The 24163-nt window shown below is 33.9% G+C and overlaps 1 protein-coding gene across 1 annotated transcript in view; it reads right to left on the bottom strand.

The window, feature by feature from the left end:
• LOC120512088 (contactin-associated protein-like 4) overlaps window positions 1-24163 on the bottom strand; it is a 199951-nt gene that overhangs the window by 18837 nt on the left and 156951 nt on the right. The window contains exons 14-18 of the mRNA XM_039730013.1: window positions 21577-21733; window positions 18407-18534; window positions 9179-9349; window positions 3857-4075; window positions 50-289 (exon numbers count right to left, since the gene is read on the bottom strand). Of these exons, the coding sequence (XP_039585947.1) occupies window positions 50-289; window positions 3857-4075; window positions 9179-9349; window positions 18407-18534; window positions 21577-21733 (915 nt within the window). The remainder of the gene's footprint in view (window positions 1-49; window positions 290-3856; window positions 4076-9178; window positions 9350-18406; window positions 18535-21576; window positions 21734-24163) is intronic.

Here is a 24163-nt window from a genome sequence, read left to right as displayed (position 1 = left end):
CTGTATGGTCCTGTTTTCAATAACTGATAAAGCTAAAACACATACTTGCCTTTCTTACAGAATGGACCAGCATAGGCTGAGAAAGTGCAGTCACAGGAGAATCCACTGTACTTCTCTCTACATTTTCCACCGTTGTGACACAGGTTACCATAACTGCTACAATGTCCAGGGCAGCCTGGTTCAACTCCTGGCGTTATCTTTGCTCTCTCTTCCAGATCAAGGGCCATTCCATTCAACCGTAATGAACGAATGCATCCCAAAAATCCTTTCTGCCTGGATGCCGTTCCACCTGAAAATAAATTTATAGGAGCTTTTAAAACTTTTAAATAATTGATATGTAAAACAATCTTTACAGTTTACAGCCTATGAACAGTATATTATGACTTTCCAACACACAGGTTTATTCATATGGAAATATTTGTAAATAGCTTTAAAAGTATAGCTGATTTCTGTTTTGCCAAGTAATTACAGAGAGCCCTTGAAGTCTCTATTAATTCACAATAAAAGAGGAGGGGAGGGGATGGGAGGAGCTCTGTCTAGTATATTTATTAGTGATTTGGATGAGTGCACCTGCAGTAAGTTTGGAGATGATATTATGCTGGGTGGGAGTGTTGATATGCTGAAGGGTTGGAAGGATCTGCTAGGGGATCTGGATTGATGGTCTAAGGTCAGTTGTGTGATGTTCAACAAATCAGAATTTTAGCAATTATACATGTTGGTCAAAACAACTTGATGCAAGTCTGTAGGCTTGGTTAAGAGTGACTGGAAAGCTGACTGCTGGAAAAGGATCTGGGTTTGCTGGTCAGCAGCTGAATATGAGCCAGCTCTGTCCAGGTGGCCAGGGATGATGGCATCCTGGCCTGTATCAGCAATAGTGTGGCAGCAGGAACAGGGCAGTGACTGTCCCCCTGTACTCAGCACTGGAAATGTCACACCTGGAGTGCTGTGTCCAGTTCTGGGCCCCTCACTACCAGAAAGACACTGAGGTGCTGGAGCATGTCAGGGGACAGGGAATGGAGTGGGTAAAAGGGTTAAGAGAGTAATTAATGAGAAAAGCAGCTGAGGGAATTGGGGTTGTTTGGCCTGGAGAAAAGGAGATTCATGGGTGACCTTATCACTCTCTAAAACTGCCAGAAAAGAGGGTGTAGCCAGATAGGGGTGGGCCTCTTCTCCCAGGAAAATAATGACAGAACAAGAGGGCATAATCTCAAACTGTGCCAGGGCATGTTCATGTTGGACATTAGGGAGAGTTTCTGCATGGAAAGGGTGATTAAGCATTGGAACAGACTGCTCAGGGATGTTGTTAATTCTCACCTCCTGGAAAAGTTGAAGAAATAACTGAATGTGGAATTTAGTCCTGTGATGATGTTGTGTTCATTCAAAGGCTGGACTTGGTGAACTTGGAAGTATTTTCCAACCTTAATGATTCTATGATACCCATCAGCTGGTGTCTGTTCTGATACACTTTGTCTCAGAAGGAAGCTGTATCCATTCTTCAATAATATGAAAGTTAATGCCCCTTATGCAGAGGAATACCAGCCAGGTTATATCTGACTACCAAGCAGAGCTAATAACTATACAGAGCAATCCTAAGAGTAATGAGAGTTGTTTATTCATTACTTTTTTCCACTGTTCCTTATTTTTAATGGATTTCATGAAAACTAACATTTTACTCATTTGTGTTGCCTAGCAAGGTGTGTAACCTACATACTATCTCTCTTGTCCTTTACTGCACAACCTACTGATGTTTCTTGTCCTTTTTCCTCTTTTAAAAAGTAAAAGCAGAAAATATTCCACAATGTGTGAGACTGTAAACTACAATTCTCATACATTTCCAGTTCTCCTTTGGATAAATGCTTCCATGTGATCATCCATTTAAAGTTTTTTCAGTTTCAAAGTTTGTATAATTATTGGTGTTACATGGAATATCTTGACATAGCTGTTGTTATTTCAGTTATAATGGGACAATAAGATCTGGTGGTGGCAATTTCATGTCATCCCTGTGATGGAAATGGCAAGAAATTTGAACTAGATTAAGGTGCCTATCAATCAATCACTCCATAAGTCTATGATTCTATGGTTTGGAGGGCTGCTTTAGGCTTTAGCTCTGGTTTTGAAAAAAACAGAGTGTATATAACTTCTTTACTTCTTCATAAGAAAACAGAGTGTCTATAACTTCTTTACTTCTTCATAAGAAGTAAAGACTGTTTTAGCCTGAAGTAATCACAGTCTTCATGATATTGACTGAGTAATGAGTGACTCAAGAAGGTACTAGATTTCCAAGATGACATTAAGTAAAGAGTGTCTCTGCTAATGTCATTCTAAGAAACTCTATTTCATTTTTCTCTAGATCCTTTAATTAATCCCAGATCTTTGTGAATTTTCAGAATGAAAAAACATGCAGAACATGAAACCAGATGCAAAACAAAGTCACAACTCGAGTACAATTATTCACCTGAACATTATCTGAAGAAAACAAGCTAGACTACTTACATGTAAATAAGTCAAAACTGTTTTTATGTTGTCAGCTCCATAAAAGACATGAACAAGAGTATATAATTTTACTCAGATTTGCCACACTATTTGACAAAAAAAAGGTCACTCTATTCAATGGCCAAAAAGGCGTCAGGAAGTTCAACTCTTTATACAGAATAGTATTATATTTTTAGGAGGGGGATTAGAAGAACTGGAGACCAACTAAGCGTCTAAATAATTTTAAAAGTCTTTAGGTTTGATAGTGCCAAAACACCTATAGAATTAGACCATTTCATTGATCTAATTTCAGTTATTCATATAATAGCAGTTATGTTGCAAGTCAAGTCAGAGAACAGCAATACATTTTACTCTAGTAGAGTAAATAGAAATCTTATCTTTCCATTGGTAGATCTAGTGCATTACTGTGAATACAAACCAAGCTCAAAACTTCTAACTCCACTGGAACTAATATATTGGATAATATTTTTTTTGTTATGGAATCCTCTATGCTTTTAATCAAAATATAAAATTCTTCAGTGTTTGGTCTAGTCTCCATCTTTTTCTCTTGATACCTTTTGAGGTACAGGTACAATTTTTTATCAGAGATAGAAGACTTGTCTCTTTATTTAATTTTTTTCATAACCATTAACATTTTTTGTAGCTACAGTTTAAGAACTCTATTGCCCTTAAATGCATTCCTCCCCAACAAAAAGCAAATAAAGCTTACATTAATTTAGTATGAGTTTCTCAGAGCAGGCATAAAAAAAAACCTTTTTAAAAGTAGGGTCAGGTTTAAATGCTTGTATACTATACAATATATATTTACACCAGAGACTTATGAATTCATAATAAGTCAATATTACATTAAGAACACTACTGTGGATATAACACATAGCTCTATATAGCTTTCTGTAATAGTGAAAAAAAACCCCAAAAACTAATGAATTCTATTTACTCCATTTCTACTTTTCAGCATTTTATCCAAATGCCCTAATGTCATGTTTCAACCTGAGAAGCTGTGGATAAAGAGACACAACAAAATTTCCTTGAAATTACAGAAATGGCACAACCTCCTTTAGTAAATTACATCCTCTCAAAAAAGGGTGCAAGTCTACATCCTTGAATCCTTGGTCCTTCAAACAACCCTCAAAGGAAGTAAACTTCATTTGAAATCATCCTGGAGAAACTATTGGCCAAGGTGCTTTGAGATCTACAATCTCAAAATAGTGAATATCTGCACAGATTTTTCACAAAGTCTCTCATGTCATCATACAAAGTGTTTTCAAAAGATCTGGTTGGCAACATTTTTTCTTCCACTCTTCACCCCAACATTTTCTTATTTGTATTACGATAATTAGGAAATATTTTGTGGAGTGCCTACCTACAAACAGCTGGCTGTTGAGTTGCAAGCGAATATGTCCGTCAGGTGGAGCACTGTGAGATTTTTGAGGAAATTGATCTATTTGTAAGGAAGCCTCTTTGACATTTCGTTCAGCCTTCACATAATGCCATTGGTTGTCATTTAAGGAATTGCGTGATTGCACTATGACTTCACTCGGTCCATTTCCCACGTCAAAGGAAAAAGCCACTTCATATGGAGCTAGAAAGAGGATAGTAGTAGCAGACATTTAAATTATTTTATAATTAATTGGGTCACAAAATAATTAATAGCAGAACAAGCTACTTTAAGGTTTAGCCTACTATTTCATGGGATAAGACTGACTGTTTTAGAGGAACAGTTTACTTCAGGGGCCTGCAGCTCATTCTTCACACTCACTGACAGCAAGAGCAATGATTTATGCACCGCATGGAAACCAATCACTTTGCGAACCCCTGGAGAGCATAGTAGTCAAGAAACAGTGAAATATGCTAGCTTTGTGATTTTTCAGTTTGGATGAAATGTATCTCTTGATTACATGCTAATTGATTGCTGTTGTTAACTACATTTAAATTATCACAAATATAATCCAACCAGCATCTTCTACTCTCTATTAGCTTTTGTTATTTATTCATATAGCCTCTACGAACATCAGAGGGAAGATTTTGATGTAGTATATAAAATTGTTATTTAAATTGAGTTCTTCTCTGAGCAAATTTCACATTACACAGTTTCATAGTTTGCCTAGGAAATCACTGAATCTTTGCAGGTCAAAATAAAAACATGAGGTATATGTCAGAATACCGAAAATCTGAAAATTGTGAATATTCTATCTGAAAGTCTTTCTTTCATATATTCAAAGACAATCATGTATGAAAAAGTATTCCCTAGACAATGTATAGCCACAATTTTTTATTATTAAAGATTTAATTAAAGGAGAATAGAGAAGATTCCATGAATCCAGTGTGGGGGTTTCTGTATTGTCTCAGCAATAACATCAACATGCAAACTAGTCATGCCTTCAGCTTGTCAGTCTCAGTTTTAATCTATTTCATCCTCTGTCTTCAGTGGTCAGTATATTTTAACTTGACTGTGCCTCACTTGTGCCCTGAAGTAGCGGATTGGTGGCAGGAGGAATGAACCATTCAAAACCAAATATGTCTGTAGAACTGTAGTATTTGGTGGGTTTGGGGTTTCTTGCTTGCCCAGTATTTTTTTTTAACCCTTCCAAATTCCCGTGCCTTTTGAATGAAATCTCTTCAGTTTTACCTTCGAGGACAACAGGTTTATTTTGGATATTAATATTCAGTATATCATGTCTGGATTATTACTTGTGGAAAAACACATCTAAACTTTTGTTCGTACCAGTTTTTCTAAGCTGCCAAATAAGAGATCATGTAAAGTATTAGTAAGCCAAAGAAGGATTCCATGAATCCAAAAAAAAGCTTCCTACTTCATTGAATTCTGACTGAAAAGCAAAAAAATTAGGAATCAAGGGAATTAGATAAGCTTCAAACAACATTTTAAAGAGGAATTAATTGAAATTTAAAAAAATATTCCATGAGTATTTTTACTTTATTTTCACTTTTTTAAAAGATATTAGATATTTTAAAACATTTAAATCCACTTTGGCCAAACTTTAGACTGAGTAATGTCACACATTTGCAATCCCTTAAGCCCTATATCTTGTTGCTATAAAGTGTTTGTCTATCTTAGTTGAACCTAAGACAGAAAAGTAAAATGGGAAATACATAAACCATTTCACTTACTAAATAAAATGAAGTGTATTGTGCAGTCAATTTACAAATGGAATAACTTTTGTACTAATGATCTCTTCTGCTTAAAAATCAAGTTTTACATAACAATAATAAATAATTGATAACTAAATATATTTCCTCAGTAAAATAAATTAGTTTTAGGATAAATTTATTTTATTTAGAAAAAGCTGATAACTCACTCTTTCCTTATAGAGGGATAAAAGAAAAAAATAAAAAAAAACAAACCAAAAAACAACCACACAGTAGGAGAAAAAAGCAACAGAAAATCTATGTGACTGGCTAAAACGAATTTCTACTGAATGTTCCCTTCTGCAGAGAGGTCTTTGTAATCTTCTGGATACTATTGGAGTTAAGCCTGAAAGCACAAGTTCTGCTTTGAACTCACAGAATGGGCCTATTGAATAGCGTGTCAGAATGACAAATCTGATAAGTAATGGTACTGTTTAAATTTTAAAGGCAAGAAAATGCATAATAAAGATTTTGAAATAACCACTGAAATAATGAATTATATTAGAACCACTAAAAAGCATTGCAGGAACTCATAACCATAGTGCATTCAAACATGGGCAGAGCCTATCTACAGACTGGCAAAGTGGAGTGGAAGTTGATGGTAATCATGGAGAGTGGTCAGTGGCTAGCTGTGGCTAGAATGACTAACAGAAAGTACAGCTACAGAGAACCATCCAGAGTGTTGATGTAAGTGTAAGCATCATGTGCGGAAGCAGAAAATGATTACCAACTAAAATGCTACAGGATGAAAAATCCTAGCTTTTTCCATAAAGGAAGCAGTTGAACTGCACTCATCCTGGACAGTAAGTTAGAAATTTGGGCAAACAAAGGCCACCAGTAGTTGCATATTGCACTGTTCTGAACTACTTCCAAAGCAACTGCAGAAGCCCAACCAAGTCAATACACCATAGTGTTTCCAACCCTATTTTAAATTTCTGTTTAACTCTTTGGAAATAAACCTTCAGCGAGCATTCAATATAAAATACCCAGACCTTTGGCCAGATCATGTAACCTTTGGCCCTAGAAGTATTTAGCAGAGTGTACTCTTCAGCACTGAATCAGCTTTTTAGCTTTCAACCAGTATTTCTGCAGTAAGTCAGTAAATCAGGAAGAAGTTCAACATGCAATTATAACTCATTGCAGAACAATAACAAGGGATCAGATATCTTCTTTGAGACAAGTATCTTCTTTTACTTACCCTCTCTTTAAAAATACAATTAGGATGCACGCACCATTTTTGCAAGAGTCTTCTAGAATATACATAGATGCACTACAGTGTTTATAACTTCATAAAACCAGCAGAATAGCTCTAATTCTCACATTTTGTATTACATTTCTGGATCTGACTTTTTTGTTTGAAGCTAGACTTCAATGTCTAAAGATCACTACCCCATAAACAAAATAATTAGATATAAAGTTTGAAAACAATAAATAAAATATTACAAAAAATTAGTCTTCCCAAGTAGTGAATGTCAAATGCTAATGACATGATAACTGTTAAACATTTTCTCACATCATCATCTTAAATAGCAACGTCTGACATTTACCTTACTATTATTTATTATTACACAAATAAGAGATATTCATTTATCTGAAACTAATAATAGAACATAAGTGTAGGCTGGTAATTTGCATTTACATTTATTATAAATGATGTGGAGTTACATGATGATGAAATATAAATCATCTTATACCATATGAAATGCTCAAGTTAACTTTTTTTGAGAAAGGTACTCTTGATGGAAATACATATTGTTCATTTCTGATTAATATTTTCCACAATAAAAACAGACAATTCTGCGTCCGCTACAAACAATCCTTCATTTAATTTACATACATACAAAAAATAATGGGTCTGTCTACTCAATAAATTAGGGTGTTTATGGAGATTAAGAAATGTCTCTATATTCTACACAATAATGAGACAACTTTGCTTTTTTAGATGCTGAAATTACAGATCAGTTCAGCCTTTTCCTTTCTCTCACACCTCCCTATTCATATAAAGTAATTTAAAACCCATAAGTGTGCAGTGGTTTTTATGCTTATGAATGAATGGGACAAGTGACATGAGTCTGTCTTCACATTATTATTCTGAAGACATTCTAACAAATGTCTGAATAAATTCATTTCTCAGAACCATTCCTTTAATGCTTCCATGATTTAACTGTTTGTTTTGAAAATGGAAAATAATTTATCAGACAAGACTATCATCATTGCTTCAGAGAGTCTCCACTGAAGTGCTGATCCAGTACATTTTCTGTATTGCATGACACTGAGTTTACAATGCTGCTGTCCTTTAAACTGTTCACAGAGATTTAACAGAAGGCAGCTCATACTGCCAAAAAACCTGGCAAAAACAGTGTTGAAAACAGGGTAGTTTTCAAATACAACACTATAGTTTGAGATGATGAAAAAAAAATTCATTAAACACTAAACAATATTCTATAACTAAACTAACTACTGAAGGTGTTTTCCTGTTTGTTTCATTAACATGGACCAAAAAAACCAAAACAAAAAACCAAAACAAACAAAAAAACCCCAGGAAAAAAAAAAACAAAAAACAAAAACAAACAAACAAACAAAAAACCAACCAAACAAAAAACTCAAAAAACAAAACAAGAAAGCAGAATATTTTACTTTTTAATTAAAAATATTTAATGTTTCTATAGCTATATTTTGCAATGCAACATATATATTTATTTATACTCTTCTCTAGAAAATACTGGAGCCTGATAACAAAACTGACTTGGAAAAAAAATGAGGAACTGTCTAATCCCAAGGTAAAAATTGTTCTACTAGAACAATTTTAGAGAACACTCAGAGTCACCAGGCGAGAAGAAGACTTTTCAATTAATGTGATATTCCAAATTAATTCAAAAGTCTAATGAAAAAGTGCTTTATCCTTTCAAATACTCTCCTTTTCAATAATGAGCAATAGAAGAATAATACATTAGGTCAACTAAGATAAAGGTTTCACTTTACGTCAGTCACTTATGCCAGATTTAGTGGGATATTTAATTCTCTCTTATGCAACAAAAAATTATTTCTACTTGTAAGTCTAAGAATTTGTGTCTGCACAAATAAAATGAAAAAAAAAAATGAAGAAAAAAAACAAAAAGAAAAAAAAAGATAAGAATATGTGACTTAAGGTAACTGTGGCACAAGAGGTCTGAATCACGCGTGGTGATTGAGTGAGTCTTCCAGCAGCCACATATAATGCCTGGTCTTAAAATTTGGAGTAAGAGAATTTAGCAGTAGAGATACACTAAATGCAAGAAGTAGAAACAGTTGTAGCAGTCAGGGGCTGATTGCTGTGCTCTTAGATTAAGAAACCCCTGTGGCAGAAAATATCCTCAAATGAATACTTGTTTAGTCTCAGTGCTGTGATTTTTTCCGATAATGATAAAGATCTAGTAGTAGTAGTAGAAGTAATAAAGGTAGAGAGCAATTTTTAAACACTCCCCCTTTAAATTAAATAAAATCCAATTTTTATAATAATAACAACAAAAACAAAACCACCATTATTCATGTTACTTACACTGTAACTCTATCCTTATGAAGTCTTGAATTCCCAGGTTCTCTAAAAATACTCCTGAGGACGCAGTAGTTTTAAAGAAAAATGAGACATCTGCACTGAATTCTCCATGGAAGGTGGGGAAATGCAGGTAGGATGTCTCTGTGTTGAAGGAAGCTGAATTCCAAAATGTTCCTGGATAACAGAATGAAAGGATGATAGACACAGTTATCTAACATTTCTAGTGTAAGTTTTATAGTCAATAAACAAAAGAAAATTCCCAGGACTAAGAATGGGTTGCAGTGTTCAAAGAGTCCACATCCATAGAAGCTTCCCTATTAGCTCATAACAGAAAAAGGTAGGCATTATTGAGAATGTAGAATAATGTTTCATCAAGAATAAAAGTGCTCAGCTGAAGCAACAAAAAAACAATTACTAGGAAACAAAATTAATTTCATCTCTGGTGAGAAGTCTGGTTATGGCCTGATGTATCCTTTCATGAAGTAAGCAAACATAGCAGCTATGAATGAAGTACTATACCTACATTAAAGTAGTATGGCTGAGGGAGCTGTTTAGCCTGGAAAAAACGAGGATCCTTTTCTCCAGGCTAAACAGGCTAAATAAGATGGGGACCTTATTGTTCTCTGCAACTGCCTGAAAGGAGGGTGCAGTGAGGCAGGGTCCACTGTCTTCTCCCAGGTTACAAATGACAAGATGAGAGGAAATGGCCTCAAGTTTATATTAAATGTGACAAATATTTTTTGTTACTGAAAGGGTTGTAAAGCATTGTAACAGACTTCCCAGAGTGGAGTCACAGTAAAAGTGAGCGAAAAACTTGTGAATATGGTACTTGAGGTCATGGTTCCAATGGTGAACATGGGGTTGGTGCAAGGCTGACAGCTAAGACCTTTCATCTTAAAGGTCTTTTCTAACCTTTACAACTCTAGGATTAGTTAGTACAAACAATAACCATGAGACTTATTAAGTATATATTTTACATAACATGTAAAATATATACTTGTTATATTTGTTAACTACATTGTTATCATTGTAGTCAAGTGAAATTTACTAGATACCTCAAAGAATGCCCGACAAATATACTTGCAATTACTGTAGAAGAAATCAAATAAATAAATTGCAAAATTTAATAAACTAGCATAAATATTTTCCTGGTTTTATCTATTTTTAACTAAGCATCCAATCATAATTTGCAAGGTTTCGTTATTAATTTTTAAAATGCTGATGTAAGATTTCTAATATCACCCTCTTCTAATAATGACATAATCTTCATTTATGGTGTTCAACTAGAAGTACCTTGTTAATATTGCTGAATCCTTACAGATATATCAGTATTTCTTTATTAAGCTATATTGTTTTCTAAACCAAGTGAGACATTCAATACTTTCTTATCTAATTGATCAAGCCCATAGAATATTCTCCTGATCATGTTGTGAGCTCAGTCTAACAGTTATGCAGAACTGTAATTTTTGCTCCAGCCATGTTCTGCTTTTAGGATGGAAAGGGGGAAAATAATATTTGAAAATTTCTTTCTTCCCTGCAAAATCAAACCCTACAGTGTATATGGAGGCCTAAACAGTGTATATGAAGGCCTAGTCCACAGACAGTGAAGTAAAATTAAAGTCCATTCCCCCATTCCAGCAGAGTTTTTACCATTTTCAGAAGGGTAACCTAGAAAATCCTAGAAAATCCTAGAAAAGCAGCATTGCAGGATTTTCACACATGTTCTGGCAATTGCTCGTTGTGACTTTTGGCACTCAGGAGTAGTGCCAGCTATCACAAGTTAAAGCAGCCATCAGGACAACATTTACATGGTAAGGCAGCTATGAACAGATGGCTCGGGCTAGGAGGAGAACACGAAGCTTTGCACCTTGCTCTCCTGTGCTGCCTTATGGGCTCCTTGAAGTTACCAACCTGTGAGAAGTGCCACCAGACAAAAGCCTTACATATTGGCATCAATTTTAAGCCCATGGTCCTCAGCTGTGTCAGATCATGGCTCCCACATAGCAAACTTCACAACTGTTGTGACTAACAGCTGCATATCAAAGCTATTTAAAAATAATGGGCTGGCTGTTACCAGTAATTCAAACACAATAGGAAGTTTAATACAGTAATTTATACAAAATTGGTGCAACATTGCCAGCAATTTGAAGCAAGGCAATAGGGGCAGTAACAGTCCAGAAAAATAATGATACAATTAGCTTCAATGAAGTATTTGAATGATATTTGTAAAACAAAATGGAGTCCTTGGGGGAGGGCAGGGATAGGAAGTTTTATTTTTTCTCTTTTAAGTCAGTGTCTTTTCTTGTCTAACCGTTTTTTTTTTTTTTTCCTCAGGTCTGAGAGCTGTATAATTTATGAACGTAAAGATACTTTATCAATAAAACAGCTTCAATACAGGCTTAGGAAAAGTATATTAAAAGTATCTTATATTGTTGTAAATCAGGGTGGGAAAAGATTTTCTTAATTTTACAGCATCTGGCTCACAGTCTCCCATTTAGTTTTCTGGAAAACACCATTTGGTTAGGAAATCAATATTACTTAGCATTTTATCTAAGCTGTAAGACTGCAGTCTTCCTATGAGTAAAAAGAAGAAAGATCCTCTTTATATAAATGATACATGAAGTCATTTTTTATTGAAAAATATACATATGTTTTTGGCACATATCAACTAGCCTTACCAACTTGATAAGGTAAAAAAAACAACAGGACAATAATAACAAGACAGATAAATTAGCCTTCTCAAAACAATTGTGTGATTACAATTTGTAGTGCTATTCAAGTTCCTACTCAAAACTGAAATCTGTTCATCATTTGTATCAATTCCTTGTCATATTTCTGATGGTTTCATCGTCATTCTGTCAGCAGGGACACTGAGTGTTGAGAGAAATAAAGAGAAAATAAAGATCTTATGTTGCTGAGCAGTATATTTTGTACTTTGTTTTTTTTTTTTTTTAACTCTAAAATCGACAGATAAAAGACCAGGAGGGAAAACCGTGATCATCTATTTCAAGGTCTAATATAACAGAGACTATATAAATTCCCTGAATCAGTTCTTGTCTGAAAAAGAGAATTTAGTCTAGGAAAAATATTCAATAGCTTGCATTAAAAAATGTCAATTCACAAATGCTTTTACTGTCAGTTTGTGCATATGTATGTATTCACACACAGTGTAGCTGCGAATCCCGAACATTAAATAATTTCCTGAATTTATTTCCTGCTTTCAAGAACATTATTTGAAATTTATTGCTCTATGAAACTCTTTTAAACTTTAACACATCACCTCAGATTATGCCCAAATTCAGCAAAGGGATTTAAATGCTTTCACTATAAAATGAACCTCAATTTTAATGCTATCCTGTAACCTTACATTCTCTTCATATATGTAAAACTGTAATCACAGACTAGTATTAAACCTCTTGATTATGCAGGAAGCTGCAAAGAAGACCAAAACAATGTTGATTAGACTGAGGTTAGGACAAATATGAATTAATAATAATTTATATAAAGCTAAATAAGGGGGAAGAGTTGAACACGTGGTTTACAAATACTTCTGCTTTTGAAAGTAAAAGACATGTCCTGATTCCTCAGGGTACTGAACAGAGATGAAACAGATTTTTTTTTTCCTAAATTAGAAATTTACTGTGCTGCTTTAATGAAGGTATCATGAGTGGTTGATACAGTTAGTCTCGGTTGCATCCAAAGCTCACACTTTCTTTCTTCATTTAAATGTCAAACAGAGAAGTCACATTGAATGGATTATCTGCCTGCATTTACATGCTTGCACTGTCATTTTGCAGTTGAATTTACTTTTTTTTTATTCAGCCAAGTAAAGAAGACTCCATCAAATACCTCATTAAAGTCAATCTGTGTCTCCACCAGTATTACCCTTATCTTTATTAATGTAAATTCCTGCTAAATGATATATAATCTTTACAAAGAATTATATTTTATATATATATATATATGTGTGTATATATATATATATATATGCATTTCTGTTACTTTTTATTAAGATCTATATCAACAATTTTATTTTTGGCCCAAGAATTAGTCTTATGCTGACAGAATATAATCACCCATTTAATACACATAATTTTGGCGCATTAGCTATATTTCAGAATTTTGGATTTATTTTTATGTCCTAATACTTACCGGATATTCATAGTAATAAATCAGAATATGTCTACTCAGCTCTTGTAATGAAAAGAACAAGAAAAAACCATCCAACATAGAAGGATGGGTTTTTATTAATCTACTCCCACTAACTGACTCTAATGGAATTTATTCAACATCTAGCTTTTACTTCAATAATGACAAAAATAATGTCATTATTGAAGTAAAATATATGAAGTAATATATAATGTCTTCTTTTTTCATGAAGACCATAGAATTTCTATCTATTAATGTACCAAAGAGTTGTTTCATTCTCATATGCCCCAAAATCTTTCCTGTTACCCTGCTCAGTTGATATATGTTAGTGTTAATCTTAAACTTTCAGTATAGGTACATATATTTTTCAATCTGAAACCAGCAGTCATACCATAAAATTTATTAAACATATTGTAGAGCAGAAAAGGGATTACAGAAATGAATCAGTAATAAATCAGTACTTAATTTTGAAGGTGACAGAAAGTGTGAGTACTCCTCATATGTGTGGTGCTGAGTGTCACCAAATACTGTTGACTAATGTTTTTTAAATGGACATATTCTTCTAGAATACCTTTAATACTTTCATTGTACCTTGGCATCTTATAAATATGGTTAGGTAACTTTATCAAAAATGCTGAAAAATCAATAACATCTGAATGCAATTTTTAAGAACTTTTATAAAATAAACTATATTTATATTTATATTACTTTTGGATTTTTTGGTTTTATTTCTTACAGAAGGCTACTCTTTCCTGCCTTGCTCTGACTAATATGGTTTGGTTTTCTTATAAGTAACATACTTCGTTGAAGAGATCAATCCTTAAAACCTAAAATAAAGAAGCCAAATACAGAAATGGAATGTTAACTAAAAGAGTGGAAAAAAAAAAGCAACAATAAAGAGCCAACTTCTGCTGGACTGCATTTGATACATGACTTTTCAGAAGCACCCAAATAAATAAATCTAACTTAGAAACTTAGTGGAGTACATGGTTTATGGCAATTAAATTCAACCAATTATTTGTGGTTCTACTTTATTTTGCTGTGGGCATTAACATTTTCTTTTCCACCCAAGTAACTGTCCCACAAGGAAGAGATTATTCATGGAATAAGAATTTATGATCTTTTAGATTTGAGTCATTTAATGAAGAACTGAAGGTATTTATAATACAATAAACATTCCTCTATGTTTTTACATGGTATGCTAGTCAGCTATTCTGAAAAACTTATGTCTGTCAGAGAGAACAGAAACCAATTTAGTAAAAGATATCCCCTGGAAAATATAATTGTATAATTTAGTTCTGGAGAGTGACAGAAGCAAATATAGCAATGATCTCTTTGAAAAGTATTCAAATCACAGTGTGAGTCTAAGAATATCTGTTCTCCCTTGTTTGACAGTACTTCTGAAAAATGGGTATTTTCCACTAGACCTTTTCTGCATTCTTCACCTATCCAAAGGTAAACGTCATTAAAAGTACATATAAGTAGACCCTCATGGATGTCAGCAACCTCAGGTTAGGTAAAGAGTCTTAATAGTGGTCTTCTTTCCTTCTGCAGCTTCAAATTGTTGCTGGAAGCAATGGCGTGGCAAGAGAGTTTAAACTTAATCAGTTTTGTCTAGTGTGAAATTTTTTGAAATTTTGTCTAGTGAAAATTAATATGTAGAACTCAGAAATTACTGCAAGTCATAGCTATTTATGTTAACTGTAAAACTGAATACCAAAGAAAATGTTCATTATAAAATCCACTGCTGATGCACAATGACGATTGGAAGAAAATCTATTACATCCTGTACTCAGTATTTATTATAACATATATTATATATGAAGAATTATATTAATATATTTCAATACAGTCTACATATTACACACACACACACACACACACACACACACAAACACACATATATATATATATATGTAAAATTTCCTATGTAGGTTAGATCACAGAATCAATTACATTGCAGAAGATCTCTGTGATCATCAAGTCCAACTTTTGACTGGTCACCACCTTGTCAACTAGACCATAGCACTGAGTGAGCCGTCCACTCTTCCCTTAGACACCTTCAGGGATGATGACTCCACAGCCTCCCTGAGCAACTCACTCCAATGCTTAACAACCCTTTCTATGAAGAAATTCCCCTGATGTACAACCTGAATGTCCTCTGGTGCAGCTGGATACCATGTCCTTTTGTCCTGTTGCTGGCTGCCTGGGAGAAGAGGCCAATCCCCACCTGGCTACAACCTTCTTGCAGGTGGTTGCAGAGAATGACAAGGTCTCTCCTGAGCCTCCTTTTCTCTAGGCTAAACATCCCCAGCTTGCTCATCCTCTCCTTATGTGACTTACCCTCTATGCCCTTCATCGCCACACTGCCCTTCACTGGACACCATCATATATCATGCTATAAAATATTTGTATGATAATTTCATAATATGGGCAATATATAGTATATTATACATAACAAAATACTAAATATATATATAACATGTCCCAAATTATATAATAACTTGTATTGATATATTTTATGATATACATGCATAGAATTTGTGGTTTTCTTAACACTTGGGTTTATGTCAAAATTTATTACAATTATTTTCCTTCAGAAATTGCTTTGTTTTCTCAAATTTTAGTTCTTACCTCATTAAATACATGTCTTATCATGCTGTCATTATGATGTAAAAGACTGAGAAAAATTCCATTATTTAACAATCAAAATCAATGTTCTTATTCCAAGGTTTTTGTTGTATTATGACCATGAACTGTTATATTCTGAAATCTTTTCACTGAGCTTGTTTCAGTTCAAAATTGCTTCTTTTTGAAGTCAAATGCTATAATGTTGTATGACACTGCAAGGATATTTCTCTGATATTCAGACTGAGTTCTTGTGTTTGTTCTCATGATATTTTAGAATTCTCTATCACAGCCTTGTCTAGAAATACTGTCATCATTCATCATTAGTGTGAAATATTGCAGCAATTCAATCACCCAGACTAAGCAAACATCAAATGAAGTCAGGGAAGTCAATGGGTGTCAAAACTGTCTGTATGTTTTAGAGATTACTCCAAGGAAGCTAGTTGACTTCCATGTTTTAAGATCTGTCATGTCTGAGGTCAGGTTATGTAATTAATAATAGTTGGGAACTTGGTAAGTAGTGGAATTCAAATTCTTCCCTCCAGTAATTAGAACTACACAAGCTCTAAGTGTTTCTGTTTCATTGATGTCTTTGTCACTGGTTTCACTGTCTGTGGCCACAATGGAGGTCTGCTGCATCACAGGCTGAGTGAGCATGGCCGGTCAACTGAGGGAGTTGGTTACATCCCTCTATTTGACATTTGTAAGAGAACACCTGCATTGTGCTTCCGATTTCCTTTCCTCTAGCAAAGAAAAACATTAATAAACAGGAACAAGATTATGGAGGCCACCAGAATGTTCAGGTCTGGAGCAGTTGTCCTGCCCTTCAGGGATGAGGAACGGGGCTGCTTCAGCCTGGGGAAGGAAAAGGTTTGCTGGGGAACCTGATAGCAGATTCCAAAACCTAAGGAGAAATCATAAAAGAGACAGATACAGGGTCTTTGCATTGGTGTAAGGGGTGAGTATCAAAGATAGTGGTTATGGTGAAAGCACAGAGTTTCAGGCTTAATAAAAGTAAAAAGAAATTCTCACTGAGGACAGCGGTAGAAGCTGCCCAGAGAAGCAGTGTAGGCTCCATCCTTGGGTGCTTCAAACACCAGTTTGACAAAGCCCTGAGAGACTGGTGATCTCAACTCATGGCTAATCCTGCTAAAAGCAGAAAACCTCTGTAGTTCCTATCACGCTGAATTATACCATAATACTATTTCATAGTATTGTGATATGTAGGACAAACGATCAGTTCACAATCAGATGTCAGACTAGCAAAGTGAAAGAACCCAGTGGGATTTTTAAATCTTATGCATTTTCATAAAAAAACTAGAATGCAGTGCTGAAACACATCTGTTAACAAATCTTCCAGGCATAATTACTCTGACAAGACAGAGATGACACAAAAATAAATACATACTAATACATACATAATAAATGCTAATAAGTACATAGTACATTTTTTTAATCTATGTGCTTTACTGAGTGAGCTTAAAAGTATAAATCAATACTTTACTTGAAAACCAAACGCAACATCATATGACGAAGGAGGAAAATCACATGAAGAATAAAATATTTCTAAATACTGTATCTATCACATATTAAATATAACAGGTAAGTTCATGAAAACTCATAAGATAATGTGATTTAAGGAAATTAACCTATCTGTAATATTGTAATAACTTAACTGAACATCAAATATGGCCCATCCAGCTCTTCAGCTGGGGTTGTTTATAGCATTTCTTTTCCTAATTCCTAATTTTTGATTACAAACAGCATTAGACATAGAATTTTGTGTATTACTTTACTATTGAACATAAGCCAAACATGTTCTCTCTTCCATTGAATAGGGAAATTATTAAAAACAGAAGTATCATCACAAATCTTCAAAAAGGTGTCATTTTGCACAAACATATTATTCTGGTTACTACATATATGTATTCAGAATGTAAATCTAGAATTATTATTAAATTAGTAAAATTTAAATTCTTACATGTAGTTGAAAATTTCCATGTAGATATTGCATACACTGAATTACTATCCTACAGTATAGCTTTCCTAGATACATAAAAATTCAGAGGAGATAATACATGTAATGTTTTGTGATGGATGCATATGTAGCTAGTGAATGGTATGTCCCTAAGACATGGTAACCAGCTACAAACTCATGTAACTCATTACTCATGTAATGATTTAGTCATAATTTAATTCCAGTTGGGTAAACCAAAATACCTGTTTTAAAACTATTATAACACTTTTTCTTTTCACTACTGATATGTATAATGAAAAATAAATTTTTCTGATTTCGATGGTTTGCACTGGATTATGGTGGGTTTTTTCTAATTTCAAAAAGAACTGGATGAGATTTTTAGAGAAATCTTCTTAGGCTTATAACAAATAATATGTAAAAGTTATTGCAGAAAAAATGCACCACTGTTTTAGCGAAACACTTTAGTAGTTACTTACTATCACCACGGCAAAGCAAAGGCCCCAGTTTGTAAGCAGCTTCCGAGTTTGGTCTGTCAGTATCTGTGATCACGATTTCAGTTACTGGTAGATGGTCCTTGTAGGAGAGGAAGCCAGTATCATTTGTCCTGAAAAGGTAAAATGAAAGCCACAGCTCTCCTAACTGTTTCCAATAAATATTTCATTATCATTGAGACATTCCTGAGGAAAAGGAAAGAAACTTAAAACAAAGAAAGAGGCTGCCTAAATTTGTTTGTGTGTATATGTGTGATACAAAAAACTGTAAATATAAACATAGGCTTTGGAGTTGATATTGGCTTCATTTGACAGAACTAAAATAATTTCATTGGAAGTGGATAGTTTTATGGTTGTGACCATAAAACAAGCGTGAGAAAAGTCGTCTTGAATAAATGGGCATCTAACTGGCTGCCTAAGTCAATGAATTTGCTCAATCCAAATTTGAAAATGAATTTTATGTTGCTGAGGACATCCTGTTTCTGTAATTGACTCAGTCACTAATATGAAATATTTCATGGCTTAGTATAACTTTCAAGTAAGTCAACTTTTTTTGTCCTACCTTGACAAAAGTTAAAAGAAAATAAAATAGAAAAATATAAAGTCATGCTGACTATAGGAAAAACAGTATATGGTACAAATATGAAACACACAAAAAAGAAAATATTCAACTTTGCACTCTGAGCATATATCTAGTACTTGTAATATTAGACCTAGTTCCTTGTTTAAAATCTTTGTTGACTTAGTGCCAGAACTGAGTTTTTAAATTTCATAAGCACCAGTTTTGGCCCTAAAATTCCTTTCCCTAAATCCATGGAAATGCTCAGTTACTCATGACTATTCTGGAAAATTTAATCTCTGCTTTCAGTCCATTCACAGTTGAATCTTCCCTTTAAAAGCATAGTAAATAGTTCAGAATAAATAGCAGAAACTCTTCATGCTGAGTAAAATTAGTCACTTTTTTCTCCTCTCCCCTCTCCTTTTCCTATCATCATCATCATCCTTCTTCTTGATACAATTTCTGTTTATCTATTTTGGAGCGCAGTGCAAACAAATTGACAGTTTTTTAGCAAACTATTTTTTTTAACTGAGGAATGCAAAACATGGGTTTTTTTAAAATGTTAATTTTTCATGAGGTGAGATATTGCTAGATAATTTAGAACTAAAAGAAAATCCCTCAAAACACCAGAAGTGTTTGCTTCAGTAAAATGATGCTGTAAACAAAAGGAAACTAAATAGAAATTATCTTCCATGGAGAGGATGTTCAGTTTTTTAATTTTTAGGACCAGATTTTTTGTTTAAATCTTTGTGTTCGAGAGTTCTACAGACTTAAAGCTTTTGAGTAGTCAAGTAAGGGGTTTAGAATTTAATCTATGTCCAACGCATGAAATAAGATAGATTCAGTATAAAAGCAGACTGTCAAACCAGTGTTTCAAAACCATGGTGTGTAACTAGTTCTCTGTGCTCAAAATGCACCTCAAACAAGCATAGCTTCTGCCTACTTTTTCCACTCAGTGAATAGTATCTAGTCAACTGATCCAAAACAGTAGTCTCTAGGGAAACCAAATACAACACTAATCACGAGTACCAAAATTAGTGTACACATAACATTGTAACACTGTAGTCACTGGAAGAATCTCTACTTAAAAGTGTCCAAAGTGGATACAAACAGAAATACAAACCCAGAGTCATTATACTTTCAATTTAATACACTCATAAACATCTAAGCAACTTACTGGAAGTAGATGTGCATGTGAAGACATGCATGTAATTCTCTCATCTACTGTATTTACAAATATATTACCATTAAAAATTGACCTATATATTTAAGCATGGATTGAATGCATGACAAAACTGAGCAAGAATATTTTACATGTCTGAGAAATGGTGCTATTTTTTTCTCAAAATGCATTCATCTTTTAATACCTTATTTTTGTGTTAGAAATTAATATTGTTTTTATTTTAATACAGCATAATATAGGGAGATTCTTAATGTTATATGTGTTTCTTTAATCTCTTTATTAGAATAAATGTTGCAGATATCACCCTGCAAGAGGAAATTCTTTCCTCCAGAAATCTTTAAAGCTTGTGAAGAATTGTTCTTCGATTAACTCTTTCTTGTATTTTCATTTCTGTGCCTGCTGAATTCCTTGCTCATGTTGAGGGAACAAACATTTTCCAACCAACTCACTAGTCACTCCTTTAAAAGAAGGGTGGACCTTCAGAAGAAAAAAATTATGTATTGCTTGATTTTGCATACATCAAGATGTTCCTAAGTATCTTTGCATTTTCCCACTTCCAAAAAAATAGATGTTGATGCATTTTTTTAAATGCATACATTAATGTACTCACTGAACTTCATTTATTTAAGTTAAATGGACTTCATAACTTTAAGGCCATAAAAGTTTCTTTAACATAAGAGCTTTCATTTGAAAAGTCCCTCTGCTTTATCAAACCCTATGCTGCTTTGGAGCTGTTATTGAGAAAGTTGTATCTGATCCTGCTATATGAAAAGTCGGGTTCAGATCTGACACTGTGACAAGAACTCATTCATTATATTATTTATTTGAAAATTATGGTAAATGACACTAGAGAATTTTAGGCACAAGTGGAAGATGTACATCCTAGAAATCCAGATGTACATCCTAGAAATCCATTTATTCTCTTTGAATAGGGCTTCATATGAGTGCTTTGCTTCACTGATAGCAAGCGTATTCATTTTCTTTATCTATGTTGTAGATGGAAAAAAAAAGGATGTAAAAAGTCTAAACCTGAAAGTGTAGCTATAAATTATGCTAAAAATTAAACTTTTTTCACAGAATGTTTTATTTTAAATTTAATTACATTCAGTAGTCTAAAACTAACTGAAGTTGTACTAAAGAACTATTGCCTTAATTTATAACATGCAATATACTAAAGACTAGAAAGTATCTGCCAAATTAAATCTTACCCAAAAATCAGAGTGAAAGAATTAGCAATAATACTTAATGTACATAGCAATAATTTTGTGGAAAATTATGTTCTATAGCAAAGGATCAGATGACACTATGGCAACTTAGATTTGCCTTGGTATTATAAATGTGCTAAGGCCTGTGTATTTTCTTTATTTACTTCTAACAAAAAAGTATTGTGAATAATGAACAGTAAAAAGTCACCATTCATCCCTGTCCGCATCACAGTTGCAGTAATGCTGGGAATCAATGCAGCTTCCCTCCAGTCCACAAGCACATTTTTGTACAGCAGGCAAGGAACCTCCCCAGTAAGTATGAGTTTCATTGGTTCTTCCAATCCACCAGCTCAGTGGCATCCCATCTAAAAAGATTAGAGAAAATCAGTACCCAGTCTTGTCTCCTACTTTTCCCAGCTTTCCCATCCAAATAATTTTCCAAAAGTTTAAGAAGACAAAAAACCCTGCTCAAATCTAAACTCTTTAAAAGACCAGGAAAAAAAAAATTTCCATCTTTACTTACTAAGTAATTATTAATTTTAATACTTCATTATCATATATTAAGTGATTGTCACAGATTTTTGCTTGCATTAGTACAAAAGGGAACTTACAGTACCTAGTTCAGCCAGCCATGATATTAGAATAATTAATCTTAAGCAGTCAATTTATATAATTCATTTTAAAATGGTCCATGAAAGCAGAGACATAATCATCCTAAAAATCAGGATAGTTTATATTCCCTAGTAAAGATCAATTTCAGATGTCGGAAACACCAGAAATGAGGGAAGTCACAGAAATGGCCTCATCCCACTACCAAGAGTACCACAGAGTACTACTACCCATATTTGTGATGAGCTTTGAGTAGCTGAGTAGCAGTGTTAATCAGAAATGCTCAAAGACAGCTGTTCAGTCATGGACAGCAGATTCAGAATTTATATACTCAGAGACAACAGAAATCATGTTAATGGTGGTCCCATAAGTAAATTGATATATCTGATGAGCAGAAGTGATGTTGCCCAGGACTATCACATCTCTCTGTGGTGCATCCAGTCAGCATTGTTTGTAGCAAAATGATAAAACATAGTTTCTTTAATGTCACAGTACTGCAGAATAAGCTAAAAGATATTGCCAAGCAAGTATAGCAACAGAAGAAATATCTACAGAACACACGATAGCGAAATGATATGAAGCATAAAGATAAACCAACTCAAATGAGATGGAAGAAGGGAGATGGATACATGAAAGTCAAGGCACAAGAAGAAATCGAGTACTGTTAAACTATAGAAGTTTTTATAGATGCACTTTTTTTTTGCTTCTGCTGGAGCTCCATTTTCAGCACCTGGCCCCCATGAAGAAGCTGAAATTTATTCCACTCTCAACTTTGCTTACAAGCGCCACTGCTTATTAAACCTCACGGTTAGATAAGACCTCTGTTACACTGACAATCTTTCAGATCGTGAACATATTGACTGCATTCATTACCACACAACTGTCAGCCCAGCAGGCCAAAAAACAGTGTGAGCAGTTTTTTGAAAAGTCAAGCTTGCATAATGGCATCAATGTCCAATATCAGTGTTTGCGTTTGCAAACCATCACAGGAGGAAGAAAACCCAGAGACCATGTATAAATAATTTATTAGACAACACTTTAAAAAGGTTCTAGCAACTAAAACTGTAAAAAGCAGAATATTTCTGCTGCTTTAACAGCATGCCTTAGGTTTATACTGTAGTCATGAATTAGCATTCCCAAAGTTTCACTAGGGACATTGGAGTATGTTTAAAAGCTGGTCTCAGTTATTTGCTCATACAGCAGGGTGAGGAGAGAGTATTCACTGAAATGCTGCAAGTTCATACCGATTAGCCGGGATTTTTTTCACTGCCTTGGCAGAAAGTATTGTCTAGGCAAAATAAAGTCATTAATTAAAATGGTTAGAGATTTCTTCATAATGATCACATAAATAGAATTCTTTAATGAGATCATTTGCAAATGCTATCCAGGCTGATTGAATACAATGCATTCCTAAAATACAGTCAAGTTAAGATTTACTAGGTGGATTTTATGTTCCAAAAAATATATTATGTAACCATCATCAAATTTTCTATTTCTCAGGCATACCTAGAGAAGATTGTAAACAGCAGAAATGAGAGTGATTCAACTGTGTTTTAAAAAAGAGTTATTTTTGAAAATTTGTAGAAGTCTCATATTGGTCTCTTCCACATCTATTTATTCTTAGCATTCAAAACTAAATTTTAAATTACTTATCACAACTGATTGCACACTTTTAAAACATTAATTTTTATGCACAAAATTAATATGCACATCTATGTGCATATTATAAATATGCAGCTATATGCAGTATAAACAGCATAACAATATAGATAGTGAATTATTTTAGCACATGTACATGCAAACTCCCTGGACAAAGAACAACTAGTCTTTAAAATGCTTGAGGCAAACCAGGCTTTTGAACATCTAAACATAGCTTTAATTTGGAGCCCACAGTAAAAAGAAGGTTCATCGGGACACCTTAAGCAGCAGGTTCACGTTTTTTTGCTGTGGAGGTGTTTTCAAACAGATATTCTTCTAAGAGCAAACACCAGCCTAAGAAGCCCAGAGATATCCATGCCATAATTAAGGAGAAAGAATGTATAAGGAAGGAGCTTAGACACAGAACCAGAGAGGGCTTCACGCAGAGGCGTTCTCTCTGCTTAGCAGGAAAAAATGCCAAGGAATCAATTCTTAGCATCTTAAGAGTTTCTAGTGCACAAGCCAAAAAACTTCACTAAGTTTTTTAA

This window comes from Passer montanus, unplaced genomic scaffold (genome assembly GCF_014805655.1).
Source record: "Passer montanus isolate IOZ18808 unplaced genomic scaffold, ASM1480565v1 scaffold7, whole genome shotgun sequence".
In the NCBI taxonomy this organism is placed as follows: domain Eukaryota; kingdom Metazoa; phylum Chordata; class Aves; order Passeriformes; family Passeridae; genus Passer; species Passer montanus.
This window is presented reverse-complemented; position numbering and strand designations above follow the sequence as displayed.